The sequence below is a fragment of the Sorex fumeus genome, unplaced genomic scaffold (assembly GCF_029834395.1).
Source record: "Sorex fumeus unplaced genomic scaffold, SorFum_2.1 ptg000020l, whole genome shotgun sequence".
Lineage (NCBI taxonomy): Eukaryota > Metazoa > Chordata > Mammalia > Eulipotyphla > Soricidae > Sorex > Sorex fumeus.
In genome coordinates, this window is record NW_026606077.1 from 19570112 (window position 1) to 19596061 (window position 25950).

The following is a 25950-nucleotide window of genomic DNA, read 5'->3' on the forward strand; positions in this document are numbered from 1 at the left end:
GTAAGTAGGAGAGATGATTCAATTGTACCATTTCCATCATAGTTCAGAGGAAGATCCATCTTTCAATGTCTGAAGTCTTCATCTAAGAGGAAAGTCATATAGAACAGACTGGTGATTTTCTTGAAACCACTATATCCAGATGAGCTTTCGGTTCACAATAAAACTTCCTACTGAAATTACAGTGTATGGTTCTCCATTTGTTAAGCAAATTTGAATTGGATTTCTGTAACTTACAATCAAGGTAGTCATATGTCCTGTACCCTTTCTTTTTCTTAACATTTGGGGTTATAACATTTTTATTTACATGCTTCCAATGTAAATGACATATCTGAGTGCTCGAAGCTCATGTCAAACAATTCTTTATTTTATGGTACAAATTAAAAGTGACAGATCTGAAGCTGTTAAGAAATACACAAAGTGCAGCTTTACTGACCATACAGATATTGCTCTAGATTAAGTACAGTTTTGTCAGTTTTTTTTTCTTTTAAACAGTAAGCAACCTGTGCAGATAAATCAGCTTTGGTTTCAGTGTCAGAGCAAGTAAGGAGCTTTTAAATATCTGGTTTGGCTTTTTGGTCCCAAGTCCATCATGTCAACTTCTCATCGTGATGATTTTGTTTTCCAAACAACCCAGTCTGTTTCCCTGCCCTCCTTTCGCTGCCTGCTCCAGGCGCGGAGAAGCAGCGATCTCTTCGATGCCTCCTCAGTGGACCCTGATGACCAGTCTAGATCACAGCACGTAGGACAAAATAAATCACTTCCTTAACAACAAAGAAACAATGTGCCTCACATAATTTCAAGTTGAAAATGAGCAAATCACATGACAGAAAGCTCATTACAAAATGTTATCCAAACAGATTTTACAGTCAAACATTGAAATGATAATCGATTTCCTTTTACTCCATTTTTTTTTAAGCTTGGTCTTTAGCTGGGTACAAGTAGAGTGCTGAGGTAAAACACTGATAAACAGTTTGTATTTCTTTTTTTTTCTTCTTAAAATAATAACAGTTTAGTATTGCGAGATTGTCAGCAACAACTAGCCGTATCTATACAATGTGCATATACCTACAAATATTGAGCTTTGGTCCAGCATAGAGAAGATGGGAAAGGCATTTTACAATTTCTTTTTGGTCATAGCTTGAGTTCTTTGATATACCTCTACTTGGTTTTTTCCTAGCTCCTTTTGTTTTTGTTCTCTTTTGCGAATGTATGCATGTGTGTGTGTGTGTGTGTGTGTGTGTGTGAGAGAGAGAGAGAGAGAGAGAGAGAGAGAGAGAGAGAGAGAGAGAGAGAGAGTGTATGTATGGTGTGATTACAATATAAAGAAACCAAAATCTTGTTATGCAGTTAATGTTTGCAAATTTTCAAAACCTTCTCTTTCTGTCTCTTTTTTGGGTTTTTTTGGTTTTGGTTGAAAACCCTCCTCACAAACAAGTGTGAAATATAACATTAGTTGCTTTTCTTTTGAGCCATGAAAAAAAATGAGACGACAATAATTTTTTAAAAAATGTATGAAAAATATTGAAGCTTGAGATACAATCACATGTGCCTGAAGTGGCTTTTATTTTTGTTTGTGGCAACTTTAACCTTAATTTCATAGAAACACAAAAGACACTTAAATGCTATTGGAATATGAAGTTGTTCACAGGTAAAAATAAGAAATGCCATAATAAAAGTAAGCAATATGTGTAGTCCTGAAGACTTACAAGTTACACAGTATAATTTATGTTCCTAAGAATCTGTTCAGGCACCTTATTTATGCCTTGTAGCAAAAAATTTATCTGTAAAAAATTAATAAAGAAGCATTACAACACCTTATAAATAATTTATAAAACAATACAAAATTATAAAACTATAAAAAAAATCACTGCACATGAATGGTTTCACGACTGTGGGATGAATATTCCATCTCTTTTATTCCACTCTGGAAGATTATTTCCATTTTGTATTTTCACTAGTGACATTAGCGATTTCCTCCCAATTATAGATCTCTGAATGTGCACTACTTTTGCTGCAGCACCTGGCATCTGTTTAACCACTCATTGTATGTCAACCTGTTCACTTCTTTTCTAGGGAAGCTTTGAGCAGGTTCTGGAAGATACAAAATCTATTTAATGAATACATCTTCAGTTTTCTGGATTGGTGGTACTTGTGCAGTTTTTGAGGCGGTGAAATGATTACTGTGAGTTCCTTGGTAGTGAAGATCAAGTCAGCTAGGTTCCAATTAGCAACGGATTGGTGAAATAGAAACGCTTCTCCAAGTCACTGGTTCTTCTTCCAGGAATTCTTTCAGAGTTTGTTGGCTAGTCATGTGATTACCCTAGGAGCAGTCCTGGAAGGATGGGAGGTGGGTGGGGAGCAGTTACAGGGTTGCTTTCACACAACCAGCCAGGGGGCCAGCAGCAGAAGAAACTCAATCTCCTGGGGGAGGGAATTTGTTTGGGGTGAAGAAAGCATTCCTAATAGGTTGGGTAACTTGAGGTGGGACTTCTCCGTTGTTTTTTTTTTCATTCACAATTAACTTGTAGATAGTACCGGAGAGTGCTGATTTATTAAGTATTCAGGAGTATTTACATGTCAACAGCAGGTCAATTTATGGCTTTTCCCTGCCCCTTTAACACTTTTTGCCTATGACTGTGGTAAACATCATCTAAGTCCAAGTGGCCATTTGCATTACCTTCCTAATGCAAAAAGTGACTTTTTCCTTCCTTTCAGGCTTTTTCATTTATTTTGTCCCTTATTACTTGGAGTGAATTCCTCTGAAAAATGAAACAGTCCCTTAGTTCTAATGATGAAGGCTGTTCTGATGTGTTGGATATGTCACTTCTGTCATTTCCTTCTAATCTAGGCACTTGGTTATTAAACCTTTCTTTTTTCCTCAAGAACCCAGACCCCAATTCCAATTGCTTAAATTTGTCTGCCGACTTGCTGTTCCATCCTCATATCCCAAGATCAATTTTGTGCCCTCCAACTTGAAAAACTTGAAAAAAAAAAAGGTCTGCCATTGCTGATGGAATGAAAGTAGTAGCAAAAAAGATGGGATTTTTTTTTCTTTTTTCAGGCTACACAATGGCTTTTAATGATCCAGTCACTGTCCTGTTCTTTTTGGCCTGTTTTATTTGTGTGTGTGGATATGAGTGTGCATGCAATGTGTGAATTTTGACTGAAATCTTGAGACATTTCTTTGGCTATCAGACTTCTGAGAGAAATTGCTTTGCACAGAAGCATAACATAGATGTAAGTATTGAACCAAATGTGCAGCTTATGTTTATATTACAAAATTAGTTTTGGTCAGCTCTCCATGTATGTGGCCAACAGACTGAGAAAAATGCCGAGCTCTGGTGTGAATGGTGAGCACAATTACAGCTTACGCCAATGTTGACAGTTCATTGAACAAATCCCTAGTAATTTTTGAGTCTCTCCTGCATTTCTCTGGGATCTGAATGGAAAAGACACGGTTCCCACTTGGGCAATCCAGCAGACCCAGAGAGAGAAGGAGAAATAGGGAGAAAAAGAGAAATGCGAGCTCCATTTTCTTTTCTCAAACCCACTTAGTCATAGTGAGAAGAAAGCAATGAGTGCGTTGGCACAAGATCCAGGATGCTCTTCCTCAGACGCAAGCGAAACAAGGAAAAACAAAGGAAAAACAAGAAAAAAGGAGGAAAGAAAAGAAGGCAAGAAAAAGGACTCTTCCCACCCCAGTGAAAAGCCAAGTGAGCCTCACAGAGCGGTTTCAGCAGTGACACCCTATCGGCCGTGGCAGGAGAAGGGAAGGATGGGAGAAATCAGGCTTCGTCTGATTTGCAAATGCAAAAACCAGCAACAGAACTCGCGACGCGCCGAGCCGCGCGGACAATGGGCGGTTCCGACTTTGGTTAGAAGTTCCAGCGGGTCAGCCGCTGCGCGGCGCAGGCCCGCCTGCAGGGGGCGCGCGTGGACCGGGTTGGACAGAGCGTTGGCCGTTGGTTTTCTGGACTTTTTTTTTTTTTTTTTTTTGGTTTGGTTTAGTTTTTCCTTTTTTCCTTTAGGTGTGTTCACATTTTCGTAATGTACAGAAAAAGAGTGTGTAGTCATTTGGTTTGCTTTAAAGTCCGTTAGAAAAACTGACTTTGGGGCGCAGCGGGCGGGCGCTCCTGCAGCGTGGAGACCCTCGCGGGCGTTGCTCCGGAGGGGCGTCTCCCTGGAGCCCCCCGTCCGCGGCGGCCCCCGCGGCTCTTACCTACGGGGAGGCCTGGCCGCGCCGGGCGGGCCGGGGGCGCGGGGCCGGGGCCGCGCGGGCGGGGGGGCGGGCCGCGCCTCCTACGGGGCGCCCTCCAGCGAGTCGGCCAGGGGGTCGAGGGGCGCGGGCGCGGGCTCCTGCTGCTTCAGGCGCTTGATGGTGTTCTTCAGCGCCTGGCGCTTGTTGCAGAACCAGACGCGGACCACCTCGCGGTCATAGCTGAGCTTCTCGGCAATCTCGGTCATCTCCTGGCCCGAGGGGTGCGTGTTCTTCTCAAAGTGCGCATTGAGCATCTCCAGGGCCTGGGGCGTGAAGGAGGTGCGCCGCTTGCGCTTTTTGGAGGGCTCACTCCCAATAAACTCGGTCAGGTTCTGCATGCCTGCTCGGTGGCGGGCCTCAGCCTCAGCCATCCACCGCTCAAGCACCGGCTTGATCTTCTGGGCACTTTTAGGGGTGATGTCCAGCTTTTCAAACCTGGCAGGATACAAAAGGCCAGGGTTCAGTTTGGCTGTCAGACCGCTAGCTATAGTGTTCTCTTGGGCTTCCTGTGGTAGGAAAAAGTGGCTTCTCAGGATGGTGTGTCTGGGGGGAGAATTGAGAAAGAACAGTCTTACACCGAGTCCTCGGCTGGGGGGGCCGGCCTGCCTGCCTGCTGGCAGAGCCTCCCGCCCGCATGCCGCATGCCCGCGCGCGCACCCCGGGGCAGGACAGGGGACAGCACAGGACAGAAGCGCTCGCATCCCTGCTCGGGGCACGCCGAGCTCTGGTCTGAATCCTCCCAGCATCAGCTTCCGACCTGCAGGTGCCTAAGGCAGAAATAACACCAGGAAATAAAGGACACCAAAGCCGATGGCTGTCGTGTTCTTTGATTTCAGAGGATTCCTTTTTTACTTTGCACATTTGATTTTCCTTAAAATTTCCCCCTCTTGACTCAGTTATGAAATGCCGTCTTTATGATAATCGTCATTGGTGGCACCTGGGACGCGATTCTTTGATGGCTCTGTTTCATCTCAGCCTCTCCTTCCCCCTTCCCCCAGCCCCTCTCTCTGGGAACAATTTTCACCGTGTGTAAGTTTGCAGCAAGCCCTTTTCCGAGTCAAACACAGCCCCCTGCGTCTCGCTGCTGCGGGGCTCAGACACTTGGCCACACTGTAATTATGTGGACACCCCCGCCCCTGAGGAGCCCGTGCCACCTTGCGCCTTCCGAACTCCATCAGCGTAATGGTGCACTTCAGCACTGGGCACCAGCTGTGTTTAATGTGCGGCATCTGCAAACTGGACCTGAATGATACCATTTTCTGTAAATGAGGTCTTCTTTCTATCAATTGCTATCAGCCATTCTCTGCTAAACTGACTTTAAAAAATATGAAGCATCTAGGACAAAATTATAGACGGTGTTTGAGGAAGTCATCCTGACACCAAATTTATACCCAACTCTCAACAAAATGAAAAAAAAAGAGGACCAGTTTCTTTGATCTGTTTGTTTATTTTAAATCCCAATTTATAGCTTTCCAGTAAGTGTGACAACTTGGGGTACACAAAATTCTCCCCTCTCTTTGAAAGTTCAATGCTCCTGAGAAACAACCATCTGGTTGAATAGCACATCTCTTTTGGGGGACCACTCCAGGTAATTCTCAGCCAACTGGGGACACTGGTCAATGTGAGGGCCCTGGGACTGTGGTGCAGCTTGTACCCTGCTGCTCGTGGGTCAGGAGGTACCAGGGCAGCACCCAGGCATGCTCTGGTGTCCATACGGGCTGGGGCGTGAACCTGGTCTAGCGCCTGGAAAATCTGATCCTGGTACTCTTTCCTCAACCCCTACAATCTGCTTCTTACTACAATGGATTTGCCATAGTCATAATATATTTTACAAGGTGGCTTGCAAAAGTACACAGAAAGATAGACTTCCTTTGTGTATCATAATCTTATTTTTGGTACTACATTTTAGATATCACCTATTGCGATAAGCAGTGCAAATACCGTCACATTTTTAAAATGTGGTTTACTTTCATTCCCTTCCAGGTGTAGTTTAGGAGCTGTTTATTTACTTTTTAAAAACTCCAGTTTTCAAACTCAGAAAAGGGAAGAAGTTCAGTTTGCTTCCAACACAAAGGAGTCCATCATTTAGTGACCTTGTAACTTGTGGCAGGCTCCCCCAAAGCTCACAATGTCTATTAAGTCACCACATGCCACATGTTACATAATTTACTATAACTGCCCCAAAGTTTAAGCATTCACAGCTCTACTGCATGGGACAAAGCTTGTCATAGGGACATGCAGTGTCTTCTGGTGTTTTTCTTGAGTGACCAAAGCAGCACTTAGAATCACTGCAGCTAATAGGGGAGAAATGATCTGGGTAATGTGTATTAAATTAGTGTCTTCCCTGCTCCCAGCCTGAACTTCAACTTGTATTGTGTCAATTCAGAACCTTGGTCTTTCCCAAGGCCTTGCATTTTCTTGTAAGCTAGCTCCTATTTCACTGAAAGCTAGAAAAATGCTGAAAAGCCAAGGCATCTAACATCATCTGCTATACAGTGGATATTCAACTTTTCAAAAATTTCAATTATAGATTTTTTTTTGCTCCGCTGAAGATGAATTGGGAAATCAACCTATTTGATTAGGGATACCCCCACAGCATTAGGTATATTAGGGAAAAAATTAGATGGCTTTTAGATTCATAAAAGGAAGTCACATTTTAGGCCTAAAAACAATGTAGAAGGATTTTTAACAACAATAGCAAATTGGCAACAACTTAAAAACCTGTGGCTGCCTTTATCACTAGGCTGTCAAGATGAAACAAAATTAATGTTTCCCAACAGGGAGCAACTGTATTCATATCATTGATGCTGCTTGTTAGTAGTGATGCTTCTGTACTTGTTTGGAATAACATATACAAGCCTTGAAACAAATTTCTCAGCAGTGGTATCCTTGTATAGACTGAATAAAGGTTATTTTCTACAGGGAGGTATCTTATAAGAAAAAACAGTAGGGGAGGCCATAGAAGTGAGAGGATCCTATGGCGCTTTTTGTATTTAACAACAATCAATGGGTTTTATGGAAAATCATTGAGCAAAATGTGAGCTGCAAGCTACTACCCCATACTGATGTTATTTATAACCTTAGTCTTAAACTGCAGGAAAAGTACACTTCCGTCCTTTGGGGAATACATTAAAAGTATAAAGAGGAGATAAAAAGACAGCATTTCATGGATCACCAAGAACAAAATCCACTTAAATGAGTTTAGAGTTGGTTTCTCGGCTTTTCCTGATGGAGGAGGATTCATAAGGTATTGCCCAAGAGGAAAAAGCTCTTACTGAAGTGCCTTTGTTACCTCATGCATAAACATGGCATTAGTGCAACACACACAAGCATGCATGGGGCGGCTTCCGGCGGCTTAACCCAGATCAACTCGAACATCAACAAGGCTGGATTCTGTCATTTCTTAAATATATATATATATATTTTTGGGCAGGGGCAGGGACAGGAGGCAAGGTTTGTCCAGATACTCACTGTCCTTTTTTGGATCCACCTAACGTAGACAGTTCTTTTTAAAGATGTGCTTATCCACACGTGTCTGGGAGGACAAGTTAAAGAATTCCTATTCACAAATTGAATAATTTCTTTTCTCGCTCGTGTGTGTGCGGGCATGCATGTGCACTTGCATGCATGCGCGCGCGCGCGCGCGCGCGCGCGTGTGTGTGTGTGTGTGTGTGTGTGTGTGTGTGTAGAGGGGTGGGAGACTCCCAAGCAATGCTCAGGAGACTCAAGGCCCAGGTATGTGCTGCAAGGCTGCTCTATGTACCTCGGCTACTCAGGGCTGCGCCTGACAATGTGCCTGAAGGCTGATCTGGGCTGGTGGCACCTCGAGACATGTGGCCTGACCCTGCAATGTCTCCCGACCCCTGATTCTTTTTTCACGTGTTTTCTGGAGAACTCTGCGTGCCATCCCTGGAGAGAGGGTGGGAGGTTGGACCCCAATGGAGCAGGGAACGGGGTACACAGGATCCCTCTCTGCAAACAGGCAGCAGTGCCTGCCCGGAGTCTTGCTTGAATGGGGTGCGGGTTCCCAGTGGAAAGCTCTGCTCCCACCTCCCCTGGAAGCTCCTGCCTTGGAAGTTCTTTGAGAGTTGACAGGAGTTATCAAGCCAGTGCCCCCAACAGTCTCCCCACTAGCAGCAGCTCCACCATCTCATCAGACCAGCAATTCCCTTTTTGCTCCCCCCTCCCCATCAGCGTGTGTCCCCCGCCGGCCCCCCATGAAGCAAAGCTGAACTGAGGGGACACACGAGGCCCCCTGGCCAGAGGAGGTGACAGCATGCGGGCGGGTTACCTGCAGATGGCCGACTGGCTGTACGCGGGGCCCTCCGTGGCACTGAGAGCCTGTCCCACCTGAGTCTGGGTCAGGCCAAGCGACAGGCGCCGGATTTTAAAAGCTTTGGCAAATTCTCGGATCTCCTCCAGATTAACCCCATCCACCTCACCCGCCGCAGTTTGAGGATCTGTGGAGATGTTTGTAAAAATAGGATCAATACGTCAACACGCAGCCGAGGCATCTCTGTCACGGTTACAGTGACTCTCAGTGGCCAGTGCTGGGCTCAGCAGCATTGCAGAAAGTCTCTCTGCCTCATGGAGCTCCCCTCTGGAACTCACTGCAGTCCCTCAAAACAGAGGAAAACCAGAGGCAGCCCGATGTCCTCTCATACAAGGGGGCATTGCTCCGGATCCCCCAGACACAGACCCTGGCTCAGGAGATGCAACCCTAGGTTCCCATCAAGTCCTCTATTGTCCAAAGCAATGTCGGGTGGCTTGAATTTGCAAGGTCTGATTTAGAATTGTGTGTTTTCCCTTGCCCTATCGCCATGGTAGCCAGGTTAACGGTGGGCAACGTGGCCTGAGTTCACATGAGATCCTCAGAAGATCATGCGTATGAACTTGGGAGACAGTATTTCCCCTCCACCTGGCCCACAATTCCCCAGCAAGTCCCTGAAACAGATGCCTTTGTCCCCGGGAAGGGCACGTGATGAAAATGCCCACTGTGGGAAGGCTCCTTTGGTGCAGGATAACGCAGTCAATTTAGGACTTATCAAGGGAAATGACACAACAGCTGGAGAGTGAAACTGTCCCCCACACCCGGCCACTGAGTGGGATAAATGAACACGCCCAGCCAGCAGCTCTGCCTGCCTGTGTGAAGCTTCTCCCCCTGTGAGCTGCTGCTATTCTTCTTTGCCTTATTCCTCTCCACTTAGGTGAAAACTTTTTTTCCTCTTTCTTTTTAATGCACAATAGCGGGTCAATTCCAGTAAATTCAAAGCCATGTTCACCTCCTGGGCTTAGGGCAGTAGAAACTTCTGTATTATGGAAAGAACAACATTTGCAGCCCTAAAGCCTAGGTAATAAAAACTTCTATTTTAATTTGTTTCCTTTTCTCATAATTTACTTTTACATTGAGGCATAATTGGCATGTGCATTGTATTCATTTCACCTTACTTCTATGTATTTTGAAACAATGATTATGAAAAGTCTAGTCAATATCTGCCATCACACACATACTGACTTTTTTCTTGTGATAAGATCCTGCAGTATTAACCTTTCTCCTCCCTCCGTCCCTCCCTCCGTCCCTCCGTCCCTCCGTCCCTCCGTCCCTCCGTCCCTCCCTCCCTATCTTCCTTCCTTCCTTCCTTCCTTCCTTCCTTCCTTCCTTCCTTCCTTCCTTCCTTCCTTCCTTCCTTCCTTCCTCTTGCCACACCTGGTAGTGTCAGGGCTTACTCCTGGCTCTGCTTTCAGGCATCACTCCCCAGAGGGCTCAGGGGACCATATGGGGTTCTGGGTAATCAAAACTGGGTCAATAATGTGCAAGGCAAATGCCCTACGTGCTGTATTATAGCTCTATCCCAAACCTTCAGGAATTTTAAACAGAAGTGTTAGTGTTTGTGTGTGTCTTTGGGCTTTGTGTACCTTTACAGGGAAAATGAACTCTGTTAGTATAATCTGCCATGCAGACACAATCTCTCCTCTTAAAACTTTATATTAAAAAGGAGTACTGCAGATTTTTCAAATGTATTTACTCATATTTTGTTGTGGAAACACTGGAAAGTGGTCAGTTATAGCAATCAGTCTATAGACATTTCTTAAACGACTCCTGGGAGTCCTGATGAGTAGAGAGGGGAGCAAGAGAAACACACATCACTTGAAAGAGTTTATGGTCTACAGGGGTTGGGACCCAAGACCATGCAGAAGAAGCAATTACAAAAAATATTTGACAGAGTGTAATCAAGAATTTCTGGGGTGCCACTCATACTGAATTTCTGAGACAGGAGAGGGCACAGAAGAAGGATTCTTCTGGACTTATGCCATGAGCAGTTTCCAGAGAATGAAGAGTCCACCTTAAGATTTGATTGGCACAGATCTAAGGAGATGCAGAGCACTATGGAAGCTCCGTGGGTTTGGGTAGGTACAAACAGGACAAAGGCAGGTACCAGGAATGAGTGGGAAACACTTCAATGGAACATATTTGGAGACAGGGTCAGGGCATGGCTATAACTAGTTTTTGGTTAGGAAGAGGAATTAAAACTCAGCCTCTGTTCTTAGGCTGGCACTGTAGCACTGTCCTCCCATTGTTTATTGATATGTTCAAGTGGGCCCAGTAACGTCTCCATTGTGAGACTTGTTGTTACTGTGTTTGGCATATCTACTACACAATGGGTAGCTTGCCAGGCTTTACCATGCCGGTGAAATACTCTCAGTAGCTTGCCAGGCTCTCTGAGGGGAGTGGAGGAATCAAACCTGGCTTGGTTGGGCCAGCAACTTGCAAGGCAAACACCCTACTGCTGTGCTTCAGAGGTAAATCAATGGCTAGTTTGGGTCACTCCAGAGGAAGACTGTACTCTGGACCTCGCATCCTACAGCTCAGCAGCCTGCAACAGTTTTAAGGCTTTGCTATGGGCCTGAGAGGTCACCCCCGCCCTTGGCACAGGGTCCTGGATAGCCCTCTTCTATTTATTCATAAAAAAGTTTTCAGGGCAGATGTTGCCAATCAGTAACTTGCATGTAAAACTCAGTTCCCTTATTCTTACACATTTAAAAATATCTACTTGCCAACATGCAACAATTTGAAGATTTCTAAAAAAAAATTCTTGGCTTTTCACCTCCTCTGAAACAGTAGAAGATCCAACCTGCACCAGGTCCTACTTTCTATTTGGGAACAAGCAGTGAGCTGGAGTTGACTCCTCAGTGCCTCTTCAGCCTCACCTGAGCTTTCCTAACATCTGCTTCACACGCTCTGCCCCGCCTGAGGACTCCACCTCTCGGGAATGCAACCCAAACTGCAGAAATTTATTTCTGGGGTGATGGTGGAAAGGGCAATTACACTTTGCCTCCATTCAGCAATGCCATAGATAGCAAAGGGCAAGTGACTAGGCAGCAGTGGACCAGGCCTGCCAGTGAAATCTGGAGTTGGAAGGTACTGTCAGACAAGCACAGGAGTTTATGTGTAGTGAAATTTGTGGCTTTGTATTAGGCCTGTTTCTAGATCACTGGGAATTGACTGAGATAACCTGCACAGAGGGTGGGCACTTCTAGTTTTCTTCAGAAAGAACCCTGTATCTTCTCCAGTCCCAGGTCAGATTTAGCAGTGCAGTACCAGGCAACTTTACGACTTGTGCAATTTCACATTGATCTGTCCTATCTTACTTGAGATTAGGAGTGAAATCTGAGTGTGTGTTTGTGCAGGTTGCTTTTGGCTACAAGCAGGGCTGAGAGAGCTGTAGACTCAACCCCATGTTGAGCTTGCTCTGGGGGTTATTAAGGCCTTTTCTAAAGCTCAGGGAAAAGGATTCCTCCCCCAACTGAGCCCAGTGCCTTCCTGTAGGCCATAAACAAGCATCAGCCATACCAGGAAGTGGAATTTCTTCTTCCTTTTCTCACTCATTTCTCACTTCTTGTCTTTTTATTTCTCTGGTTTTACTTGTAGAACTTATGATAGGAATTTTTGTGAAATCTAAATAGGGTGATGGTCTACTGGGCAGAAGCCCAGGGAGAAGAGAGAGCAATAAATCTTTGTTTGTGCAATTTGTTAATTGCTTGAGATGAGTTGTTTCAGTTTCTTTATACTATGTTCTTATCCATAACAGCAGATGGCAAAATGCATTATTATGGTTTTGCTCCATGGGTTTCAAGACCGCAAAACCTTCCCATCCAAAGAAGGAGCCAACCTCTGGACAAATGTTAGTTTTAACCTGATTGCAACATCTGGGACTTGTCTTCATACATCAGGATAATTCATAAGCTGATGTATGCTCAGTGTTTTGCATTAATAATATAATATATTAATGTATATCAATACATATTCTGAATAAAGATCCCTGCCAACCCCACCCCATTGGAAAAATTCTCTTTCCTGAAATTCCCTTTCCATTCTGGGTGAGAAGTGTAAACAAAGGCAAGTAAGTGGTAAATGGAAGTTTTCCTGGAAGGTCATTTTAGTCTAGCTCAGAGGTTGACATTCCGCTCTAGGATCATATAAGCTGATTTTATGTTCTTCATTCTCATGATGCTGGGGTTATTGAAATAATTTCAAAGCTTAATCTGACACTATCTCAATGGGTTCTCAGAAGGCAGCGCCAGACCTCCCACAGTTAGATCCAGTGCTATAAGTCAGTTCTAAGGCAACACAGCTTGAAGCTTCTCTGCAACAAGGAGGAAGTGAAACTTTTTTTTCTTTTTCTTTTTCTTTTTGGGTCATACCCGGCATTGCACAGGAGTTACTTCTGGCTCATGCACTCAGAAATTACTCCTGGTGGTGCTTAGGGTACCATATGGGATGCTGGGAATCGAACCTGGGTTGACCATGTGCAAGGCAAATGCCCTACCAGCTGTGCTATTGCTCCAGCCCCAGGAAGTGAAACTTTTCTTAGAGTTTGCTTCATTAAGTTTTTCAATCCAATCTATTAAATCCAGAATAAGAAAACAATAGTGATAACTACATGTCCGCAGAAGCTTAAATTTTTTAAAAAATTAATATTTTAAAGACAATTTTTTTTGGATTTTCACAAATGGTGATGCTCAGGGTCACTCTTGGCTCTGCATTCAGGTATTATTCCTGGTGGTGCTTATGGGACCATATGGGATGCCAGGGATCGAACCCAGGTCTGTCACGTGCAAGGCAAATGCCCTGCCTATGGACTTCACTGGGAACACAGTCCAAACTGCAGAAAATTGTTTCTGGGGTGATGGTGGGAAGGGCAATCTATCTGTAGTACTATTGCTCGGGCCAGGCTGATCTTTGCCATAGGATCACTACACAGTGATTAACAGAGTGATGATCTGTTAGGATCTAGATATATAGCATAAATTGAGATAGAAAATTGGCAGTGCTATATAAAATAGTTCTATGGCAACACATCTTGGAGTTGTCAAGCTTGGAGTCCTAAGTAAAAGTATGAAATTTCCCAAATTAAATCTGGAATGCATGAAATGAAAACCAAAAAGATTGAAAATTGTGTGAAAACAAATCTGTTCTATAGAATCTGGTTGGGTGGTGACTGAATTCACAAAGAAGTAGAGTGCAGGATGGATTAGGACAGAGGTTCCATTTTATCTTTTAACTTTAGTTCTTCCAACTATGAGTAAGCAAGTTAGTGCAAGGAGTTGTTGGGTTGTCACTGTCACTGTTCTCTGATTTGCTCGAGCGGGCACCAGTAAGTCTTTATTGTGAGACTTGTTGTTACTGTTTTTGGCATATCGAATATGTCATGGGTAGCTTGCCGGGCTCTCTGAGAGGGGTGGAGGAATCGAAGCCGGGTCAGGTTGTCACTATATATTCATATTGTTCTTGTACAACCTTTGATTCTGGGATTGTTTCAGGAAGATACGCATCTCTGAAGAAGCTTCCACGTATGAATTAACTGCCTTATGTGAATATCTATCTGCTTTTTGGGTGCTATTTTCCCAGCAAATAATGGGCATATTTACCAAGTATTTCTGAGAAATAAGAAACCATATGGATATGTGTAATGTAACTTGGGTGAACAATTTCCTTGCAGTCTGGTAACTTCACTGGGTTGTAGAAATGGCGTGAAAACTGAGAGTTTGTGCAGGCAGTGGCCCCTGTGTTAAACTGCCTGGGAGTTCATCTCAGTGCGGGCTGGGTCTCCCCAGACTATCTGCAGATTTGCTGAAGTTTCATTTCAAACAAATAATTTAAATGCATATTTCATTTTTGAATATAAAATTCATACTGTGAAAAATTTCTTTTTCTTTTCATAAATTGGTCCAGATAGCACTGTGGCACTGTCCTCCCATTGTTCATCGATTTGCTTGAGCGGGCACCAGTAACATCTCACAACAAATTGTGAGACTTGTTGTTACTGTTTTTGGTATATTGAATACATCACAGGTAGTTTGCCAGGCTTTGCGGGCAAGATACTCTCAGTAGCTTGCCGGGCTCTCCAAGAGGGGCAGAGGAATCGAATCTGGGTCGGCCATGTCCGCTGCGCAAACGCCTTACCTGCTGTGCTATTTTTCCGGTCCTAGTCCAGATAAAGCTTATCAGAAGACATGAGTTAAAATTTTATTGGGGGTCGGGGACCGGAATGATAGTACAGCAGGTAAGGCATTTGCTTTGCACGCTTTGCATGCGTCTGACCCGGGTTCAATCCCCAGCATCCTATATGGTTCCCCAAGCACCGCCAGGAGTAACTCCTGAGTGCAGAAACCGGACTAACTGAGCATAGCTGGGTGTGAACCAAAAAGAAAAGAAAAAAATTATTGGGGGCTGGGGAGACTGTACAGTGGTAGGGCACTAGCCTTGCACACAGCTGATCTCAGTCAGATCTCTGGCACCACGTGATTCTTAAGCAGAGCCAGGAGTCAGCCCTAAGAACTGAGGGTAGGGCCCCCAAAGAAACAAGAAAGCAAAAAAGTTATTGAAAAATTTAAAGACTATCCAAAGAATGTTTAGGTGATTTTTATATATTTTGCCATTTAAATTTTACTGGAAAAAATTATCTACAAGCATCATATCATATAAGGCAGTTGTATGAATATGACTGACTCATTGAATTGACTGAGATTATTATTCTGGTTTTGTCACCTTTTGGAATTTTCATACAGGGTATCACAGTCTTTCAGTTAAGATTGAACTGGTTCCTTTGACTAAAGATGGCTATATGCTGTTCTTTAAAGGATCTATTTGAATCTATTTATCTTTAATATCTAAAATTGAAGAATTATATTACCTTGTGAATATAAAATAAAATTTTAAATATATTGTTAAAGGTAAAAGGTAAAGGTAAAGGCCCTCCCGTTGATCGTCGATTTGCTCCAGCGGGCCCAGTAACGTCTCCATTGGAGACTTTGTTGTTACTATGTTTGGCATATCGAATACTCTCGGTAGCTTGCCGGGCAAATATAAAATATATTTTGGGTCTGGAGCGATAGCACAGCAGGTAGGGCGTTTGCCATGCATGCAGCCAACATGGCCGACCAGAGTTCGATTCCTCCACCCCTCTAGGAGAGCCCTGCAAGCTACGAGAGTATCTTGCCCTCACAGCAAAGCCTGGCAAGCTACCCGTGATGTATTCAATATGCCAAACACAGTAACAACAAGTCTCATGATAGAGACTTGACTGGGACTGCTCGAGCAAATCGATGAACAATGGGAGGACTGTGATCGTGATCCGTGATAAAATATATTTTATAAAAATATAAAAATATTGGGAGTTCTTTAAAAATTTCACTTCATACATGAAGATCAAACAGGCTTCTGTTGGGGACAATTAACATCAGAAAATTCTTCATGCATTTTTAGATGAACATATTCATTGTACACTTTTGAGAAAGAAGAAAATTTATTAAAGAACATAATCAAAATCTAGAATAACTTTAAATCCAGAAACTTATTTATGGAAAGTTTGTTTCCTGGTGGTACTACTGGATGCTTTATTACCACCAGGGAAGGCTCTGTGTATGAGTTTGGAGTATTCTGCTTTACACAAATATGGTGAAGGAGTCTCTCTCCACAGTTTCTAATAGTCATAGCAAGATACATGATAAGGCTCATTCATAACATACCTAGAAATTAAATGTCTCATTTGGGCACTATGCAACTGAAATTCTTTCTGACCCATTAAGTAGATCTGTTACAGATTCTTTTCCTGATCATCTTGATACAAATATCTAGTGAGAACTTTGTACAATCCACTCATTATCCCTGTTATTATGTGTTTACCTTGTGTAAAATACTGTATTTTACCTTAAAATGCTATTTACCTTGTATAAAGTACTAGAGGCAAGGTGGTTTATACTTTTATTTAATAGTTCACTTATTTTTTTCATAAAATGTTTGGTAACAGTTTATGGTGTTTCAAGACCAAAGCTTAATTGCCTATCTTAAAGTAAGAATCCTAAATAATGTTAGCCTAAATAATCTCAAATAATTATATACTAAACAATGTTATTTAAAAGTACAACTCATTTCAGAAATATTCGTGGAATATTAAATTGGAACAAATTTTGAATCTTTTCTTACAACACAACAATGAGGAGTTTGTTTATTGGTGAAAAATTTTACTATAATTAAATTAACTTTGGCATGATTCTATTTGATAATGCTAGAGTTTCTGGTCTAAATAAGAGAGGACATATATCTAGAGGACATATACCTTTACCTTTATATCTAAGCAACCCCCCAAAAATTGCCTAATGACAAAATACTTATACTATGAAACTGTTGGGCATTGTCTCATTTTTAAGACACATAGCATCAGGGCTAGTCCCCTCAAGCTGTTTCTCAAATGTTTGCCAACTATGGCCCCTTCCGATTCATTTCTTTCCTGTATCCCCTTTTCCTATTGTTTGTCCTCACTAGTCTTATGCCATGGCCCCACATTTAAGTGATTTAGAATACCTGGGGGAAACACACAGGGAGCACTGGTTGAGAAATGCTGCACTAAAGTAGTTGGCATTTTATTTATTTATTTGTTTATTTAAATTTGAAAACAGAATCAATTTGATTCTTTGTTTCCAATATCTTTACTTAGTACATATTTTTTTTAGTTGGGCATTTTAATATCTTTCTACAGTCCCTTGTTGTCTTCATTTTATAAGCATATTTCTTGCCTAAATCACTTGTGGATGCAGGCAGGGTATGTTAATTCTCTTTGCTTAATATGACCAGACTTGTCCCATGATACATTTCTACTGTTCCAATTCTAACAGGTCTTTCAGGACACCTGGCTTGACATATAATAATCACGTGTCCTTGTTTTATGGCATAGATGCCTATGAAGTAAGTGCTTAGCCCTTTAGACTCATAACTGCTGGAGAATCACATATGCACGAGTTTTATAATCTTATGTAGCACTGTAGCACTGTCCTCACATTGTTCATCAATTTGCTCCAGTGGGCAACAGTAACGTCTCCATTATGAGACTTGTTGTTACTGTTTCTGGCATATTGAATACACCACAGGGAGCTTGCCAGGTTCTGCCTTGCAGGTGGGATACTCTCGGTAGTTTGCCAGGAGTCAAACCCAGGTTGGCCATGTGCAAGGCAAACGCCCTAACTACTGTGCGATTGCCCAATCCACAATTTTATGTATAAGTAAAAATTGTACCAACAGTAAGTAACTAACATTGAATGAGATCACTGTCCTGTTTATGTTAACCTGTTTCTTTTTGCATTGGATAATATAATGTATTCTCTTATTGCCAGATACCATACCTAAAAATCACATGCCTAATGGTCTACTCAGGACAGCAGCCTTGCAGGCACATTTTGTTCTGTGAATGATGGTTCAGAGATTCCTCATTGAATTTCAACCAGTGAAGCTTCCTCTGCATGCCACTGGAGGCGGCTCAGTGTGTGTGTACACCCATCTGCCTACAGGCACACTCTCTTTTATTTCCTTTGACACCTACAAATAGAACAGCAGGGGACTTCAAACACACAGAAAAGCATCTTGACCTGCTGACTGCGTGCCTGTTGTTGATTATTTCAGTCCCAAGTTCTGTGGTTCAGGCTGTGAAAGCCAGTTTTTCTCTTCTGAAGTGGCAGGAATGACTCAGCAGCTCAAAAAGCAAGTGAAATGGAAACTGGCCCCTACCCACAGTCATTAAGGAGCTGTGCTTGGGGGAGTCTGCTGTCATTAAAGGACTTGTCCTGTCCTGGGTTCCAACACTGGCCGCCTGATGCTAGAAAATTACTCTTTGAAGTTGAGTGGAAAAAGAGAAAGAGGGAAGGTGAGAGAGAGATATGATAGAGATAGAAATAGAGGTGTGTGTGTGAGAGAGAGACAGAGACATAGACAGAGAACGTGTGTGTGAGAGTTAGGAAGAGAGAGAGACAGACAGACTCCAACCACACACACACACACACACACACACACACACACACACGACAGAAAAATTCAGAGACAGAGATATTGCAAATAGGTAATAAGAAGGCCACAATGATATAACCGAGCCAGAAAGGATACTTACTGCTGACTAACTGGCCCACACTCAAAGCTGAAGAGGAGGAAGATGAGGAGGAAGAAGAGGAAGCCTGTCGGACGGGGCTTTGAGAGATGGAGGCTTGGCTGTGAGCCAGGTGCAGGAGGCTGCTTTGGGAGGCTGCTTGACCCACTGACGTCTGGGGGGGTTGGTGGAGCTACATGGGAGGATGCAAAAAAATATACAAATGAATGAAAATCAGAGGGAAATGCCAGCGAGTAGACGCTTCATTTGGGGTTGAATCTTTTCTTTCTAGGAATCGCACTTCTCAGGAAGAGTTTGTACGCCTGACATAGCAGACAGGGTGCTTTGTATCTAACATGTTGCTGTTCACTAGGTGGGACTTTTATTAGCAATTTTAAAGATCCGACTCATTCCCAACATGGCTTGTAGTTTCTCTTGATTTTCTACATTTTTGATGACAACATGTGGAGGAGTCTTTCTGCCTCTCTGTCCAGTTATAGAACTCGCCGGCTTCTCAATGCGCATTGGTAAGGTCAGAGCACTTACAATCAGCACAGAACACAGCACTCAGTCTTCAAGGTGTGGCCATGCCCATCATTTGATCACACGTAACTGGCATTTTTAGGCTTAGTGCACACAGAGATTTCTTGCTTTCCTAGGATGAAGTGTCTCGATAGATTACTGTGGAGTTCGAAAAATGCCTCCTGATAGATTACAGAAAATTCAGAGAAAAGTCTGAGGTAGGAATGTTCAAATAATATTTAAAGATTCACTTCCTCTGAAATGAGTCAGAAAGAGAGGGACAGACATAGAAGGACAGCACTCATTTGTGGAATATAAAACAACATAACATGAGGCTGACACCTAAGGAGAGTAGATACATGGGGCAGGTAGATTGCTCCAGAGCTGGAAGCCTGCCTCATGAGCAAAAGGGAGAAGACAGCTGGAATAGAGAAGGGATCACTAAGAAAATGATGGCTTGAGGAACTGGTCGGAATGGGAGATATGTGCAGAAAGTAGACAAAGGACCGAACATAATAATCTCTCAGTGTCTGTATTGCAAACCATAATGCCCCAAAGTAGAGAGAGTATGGAGAATACTGTCTGCCATGGAGGCAGGGGGAGGGTGGGAAAGGGGGAGTATACCAAGGATATTGGTGGTGGGGAATGTGCACTGCTGGAGGGATGGGTGTTAGATCATTGTGTGTCTGTAACCCAAACATGAAAACTTGTAACTATCTCACGGTGGTTCAGTAAAATTAAAGAATAAATAAATTAATTTAAAAAAATCTGAAAGTATAAAAAGAAATGGTTCAATCATTGTGGGATACCTTAACATACCATTTCAAGTGTCTCATGTATTTTAGGAATTGTTTTTAAAAGCATTTATTATTGATAAATATTCATAAATATGTATTATTTAATCAGGAAAAAAAGAGAATAAAGAATAAACAGTATTGATGTGAAAGTTAAATCTGACCATCCTGCATAAAGTATTTATTCTGAATTATTATTGCTAACTAACTTTAGTTGGAGTTTAGCAAGTAGTAGTCTACATATGTGTCTCAATATTTAAATAGGATATTAACTGATTCTCTAAAACCAACTTATGAGTTCTCATTTATTTAAATAAACTTTCATACTTACCAAAAAAAAATTTCACTTCTCAGCTTCCTGACTTGATGCCAACACTGTGTTGATAACGTTCATGCCCTCTCATTTAATTCTCAAGTCGGCCTATTTATAGAGAAGTGGACCCTATTTTACAAAGAGGATGTTGAGGCACAGAGAGAAAGAGAGAGAGAGGCCAGAAGGTTTGGGAGGTTCATTCAATAGGAGTAAAGGAGCTGGTCTCTGTGCATATGAAGTCTGATGTTGGGGTTTAAACTCTTACAATGGCAGGGGAGGAATGAATTGATTTTGAAAATGCTGTGTGTTAATTAAAGCTGTCTTTCAGCTCATTTGTTTCTGACTCACGGGTTACCAGAAGACTGTTCTGAGTGATGAGAGGAGCTCAGCCTTGGGAGAGGAAGAAGAGAAGAAAGGGAACTGAACGTAAGTGCAATTTGGAAGTCCAATCTGCGTATTGACCCTCTCTAACGCCAGCCAAGAGGGGCCCCTGGTCCCTGACCAGCTGCACATTAGCTTTGGCAATGACTGCTTTTCCTCGTGGAATAAAGCACTTTTTGGTCTGTGAAGTCTTTCATAGCTAGCAGCATACTAACTGTGGTGAGCAAGGTGTTTTGTGGTAGGAATCATATCAGCCTGTGCCTACTAGTTAGGCACAGTGAAACTTGTGAAACTAGTGAAACTTGGTGAAGAGCCAACTACAAACAGGCATAAATCTTCTACTTGTGAGTATTTTTGAGCCAGCTAGCTTCAGTTCACGTTTGTCACTGATTTCCCGTGTGTGTGTGTGTGTGTGTGTGTGTGTGTGTGTGTGTGTGTATGTATACCTACTGTTTCTTTCAGCTCTATTGAAATTTCAGCTCTATTTTACACATAGCAAAATTGCCATTTCAAGTAGTATTATCAAACTTTTGAAAGTTTTATTACAATTAAAACATTTTTGTTTTGGGGTCACATCCAGTGATACTCAGGGTTTACTCCTAGCTCAGTTACTCAGAAATCACTCCTAGCAAGCTTGAGGCACAATATGGGATGTTAGGAATTGGTCTTAGGTTAGTCACGGGCAAGGAAAGTGCTCTACCTGCTGTATTATCTCTCCAGCCCAAGATTACAATTAAATTATAGAACTTTTTCATCATAGTTCACTCTTATCCTCTGCAACTTTTGCCTAATTCCAGATTTCAGACAACCATGTCCTGCTTTTGACCCAAAATGATTCATTTGGCACAATTCTAAAAATTGAAGCCTATAGTATGTACTCTATTTTTTTCCTTCTATTTTTCTTTTCTTTTCTTTCATTTTTATTGCTGAATAGTATGCATCTATAGTGTATGTATCTATATCAAGGCACAGATTGTTTATTCATTCATATGATGATGAGTTATTTCAATCTTGGACTATTATTAATAGTGCTAACACAAACATCTCTGTATGTTCTTTGTACATACTTATATTTTTACGTGTCTTCACTTCTCTGATAGAATTACTCAGGAATGGAATCATACTCTATTATACAGTAAATGCATGACTAACTTTTAAAAAAAATCACAAAATTTATTTACAAAGTGGTTATAGCATTTTATAGTCCTGCTAGAAATGCAAGAGAATTTTCTCACTTCATATTATAGCTTGGGAATTATAATCTTCTTAATTCCTCAAAACAGTAAGGTGTTATTTTGGAAATGTGTTTCGGGAACTATTTCCTTATCTGGTTCCTGGTGACAGTACTTTTTCTTTTCTTTCTTTTTTTTTAATTTTTATTAGTGAAACACCATGAAGTACAGTTGTAGACTTACAAATTTTTGTGCTTGGGTTTCAATTATACAATGTCAAATACCCATCCCTCCACCAGTGCCCATTTTCCACCACCATGGATCCCAGTATCCCTCCCACCTCCATCCCCCCCCCCCCCCATCCCACCCTGCCTCTGTGGCAGGGCATTCCCTTTTGTTCTCTCTCTCCTTTTGGGTGTTGTGGTCTGCATAAGAGGCATTGAGTGGCAATCATCTCCCATCCTGGGAGGATCCTCCAAACACCCTTTATTTGTTTCTCCCTTCTCTATCTGAGCTGCCCTTTCCTCTAGAATGCCTGGCTGGCCTCTAAGCCATGGAGTAATCCTCCTGGTACAGATCTCGGCTATTCTTGAGTATTAATCTCCTATTTTGTTACTTTAGTTGACAGTACTTTTTCTCCCAAGTTTTGCATAATATATCATAGTATATCTTCCAAGTTTTGCATAATATATTTGCATAATATATATCTGGAATATGGGATATGCATAATGTCTTCTGCTGAACATCTGAATTTAAGCACCATTCATATTAGATTCAGCTCACAACACCATTCTACTTTATAAAATTGATGCAGTTACTTTTTATTTATTTATTTAATCAGGTTAGGGAGGGTGCATACTCAGAGGCTATTCCTGGCTCTCTTCTCAGAAATTACTCTTAGCGGTGCTGGAAGACCATATAGGATGCCAGGGATCAAACTCACGTCAGTTGCAAGTAAAGCAAATGCCCTACCAGCCGTACTATTGCTTCGAGCCCATTATGCAGTTCCCTTTCAAGTGAGCATACGTATTGGTACTTAACTGGGATAAGTAGAGCTAGATTGTGAACAAAGATTGTTATAATTGACATGGAATCCAAATTAATATGCATCAAGCAACTGTCTAAAGTAATTAACTGATCTGCTGAGCATATAATCAATCAAATTCAGTAATTTTTTTCTGTGGGAGCACATACTAAAGACTAAATCTATTTTTAATTTGCTTAATAAAATGTGATGTATATTTTCATGTTAGTCTATGCCCTCACCTATCAAACTGTCCTTTTAACTATTACTACTTGACTAAGACTTTTTAAGAGTTCTGAGTTGCTGAATGGTGGAACAGTCTTTGGTTTCACCATTCCATCAGAATTTTATTGGACTTGGGTGTGGTAAAGTACCATAAAAAAACTGGATAATAATCAATTTAATTTCTCTCCCTATCTAAGGGTAAAAACTCAGTAAAGAAAGATACTAGACTCTAATGTTGTGTTAAGACACTAATAAAGCTAGGGCTTATACATTGGGCTATGAAGGAGAAAAAATTCAAGAAGAAAACAGCCAGTCTCTAAAAAATTTGTTCATATGCATGAGAGATAGTACAGTGGATAAGTCCTGTGCCTTACCTGCACTTGGACAGGGTTTAATCCCTGGGATCGCATGTGTTTCCTCCAACCCCCCATAAGAACTGATTCTATCTACACAGAAATCTTGGAAAAGTATTTTTCCTAGAGCATACAGGTTTTTTATTGAATAGCATATGAGGACATATTTACTTTCCATACTTACCTACAAGTTAAAAAATAAAGTGTAAATTACAGAATTTTCTCTTTTTTTTCAAAAATCAAGATTACATAAACATTGAATCATAACAAAACTTACATATCTTCTCCATATCTTCAACATATCTATTTAAACCTCATTTTCTTGTAAACCCAGGTACATTAGTCTCATATATATATATTTATTTATCAAAATCAGCGCAGCAACTGACTTCTTCATAACTTTGTCCCTTAGAAGGGTGTAAGAGATACTGCTCTTATTACTTTCTATTGTTAAAACTGCAATTCCTTCAGGCAACCTGTAAAATAAGACTTGTCTTTTATTTTCTTAGTTTGATAGTTTTGCTGCACTGATCTTTATAAATAAAGAGCTACAAATATAGAGATATGATTTCTAAATATTGTATTGTAGCACTGTCCTCCCGTTGTTCATCGATTTGCTCAAGCGGGCCCAATAACGTCTCCATTGTGAGACTTGTTGTTACTGTGTTTGGCATATCGGGTAGCTTGCAGGCTTTGCCGTGTGGGCGATATACTCTCAGTAGCTTGCCAGGCTCTCTGAGAGGGGCGGAGGAATCGAACCTGGGTCAGTCAGGTTGGCCGCATGCAAGGCAAATTCTAAATATTAATGTGCAAAAATCACTGAACTAAGAAAATTACATATATAAAGCTCCTGGAAGAGAGCGACATAGAACATTCCAACCCTGCACCAGGATGTCTTCACCAGGCAGCTTGGACGGGGATGGGTTAAGTTTCCATCCCGTCCCCAGCAGAACCCTGGCAGCTGAAAACCTCCAGAACCCAACCGTAGCCATGCTCAAGACCACTCTTCCCGGGCTCCAACAAGCCTCACCCCTGGAAGAACCTGCAGAAAAACTCAGGTATGGGGGACCCATGACTGAGATCTTCAAGCTCGCTCAGAGAGGTACAGGGACTCCTCTGCCCAGCTCCCTAGTTTTCCAATAGCTTGGCAGTCACACCTACAGACTGCCCCCAGCGCCATATAATCTCATCAACGGCCAAGATCCAGAGACTCAGAAATAAAGCTCCCGGAAGAGAGTAACATAGGTTTCACCCATGAGTGAATCTGCTCTATAATCCTATTCTAAATTTCAGAATTCCTGGACCTTTCATACTCTAGCCCACTGATGTACCAAAAGCAACACACATTTGTGTTTGACACAGATGGCTGTAATCTTTTATACAAGGGCTTAAATGGTTCCAGGATGAAACACAACAATCATATACTTTGCTCTAATGATGGGAAGATGCACGGTGGTGGGATTGGTATTTGAATACTAAATGTAATAAATTATTGCAAGCAATTTTATAAAAATTAAATTAAATTAAATTAAAAAGAAAAATACATATATAATAACTAAGAAATCACATATATTAATATCTATAAACATAAAAAGATACATAAATAGGACTTCTAAATATTCATAATGTAATAAGAAAATGAAAAATAAATTTGAACTGCTATGAAACAAACTTGGATTTCAACATAAAATTTAATATATTTTAAAAAGTTCATATTAACTATAGCTAATTATTGCAAAATAATGTATTTAAGTTTATATTTATTTTTTGTTTCGGACCCACAAGTGGCAATCAGTGCTCAAGGATTACTCCTGGTGGGGCTCTAGGTGCCAGATATTGAGCTTGTGTTGGCTGTGTGTAAGGCAAGGCAAATACCACATCCACTGCACTCTCTCTCTCCAGCTCCTGAATTTAAGTTTTTAAATGTAAACTTGTGGAAGTTTCTGTTACTTAAGATTAGAAGTTGCAATAGGAAAGTGATATGGTCAGGTCTAATAGTTATGAAAATAACTTCTAATAAATTTCTGCATAAATATCACTTGCTATTATTGCTCACTCAGTAGACTTAGCATGTTTATATAATTTGCATTTCTTGGGTTTAATCTTTTTCCTCCTCGGGTTTAATATTAGAAAAAGTAAGAAAGGATTTTGTCCTGTTATCCATTATTTAATACATATTGGGCATGAAAGTTGTAAAATTTAGTTGAAAGCAATGAATAATAATTTTATTTGATTAAGAAATAAAATTCTTTTTTTCTTTCTTTTCTTTCTTAATCAAATAAAATTTTATTATTCATTCCTTTCAACTAAATTTTACAACTTTCGTTGTAAAAGAAAGAAATGTTTATAGGATATAACATTAGTTAGATATTTTTAGCTTTCTACTTCTCTGTACTGTGATACTTTTAAAATTTTCCTTATTTTATATCTGTTTCATAATTTGTACAATGCATTCTGATAGGATGGCAGAATACTATTCAATTAATTCTCAAGA

At 41.4% G+C, this 25950-nt stretch overlaps 1 protein-coding gene across 1 annotated transcript in view; it reads right to left on the reverse strand.

Annotated features, from left to right (window-relative positions):
• Nucleotides 1–4299: 4299 nt before the first annotated feature.
• The window catches only part of POU6F2 (POU class 6 homeobox 2), a 461711-nt gene continuing 440060 nt past the window's right edge, over nucleotides 4300–25950 (reverse strand). The window contains exons 8-10 of the mRNA XM_056113393.1: nucleotides 18697–18865; nucleotides 8550–8718; nucleotides 4300–4801 (exon numbers count right to left, since the gene is read on the reverse strand). Coding sequence (XP_055969368.1) covers nucleotides 4300–4801; nucleotides 8550–8718; nucleotides 18697–18865 — 840 coding nt within the window. The remainder of the gene's footprint in view (nucleotides 4802–8549; nucleotides 8719–18696; nucleotides 18866–25950) is intronic.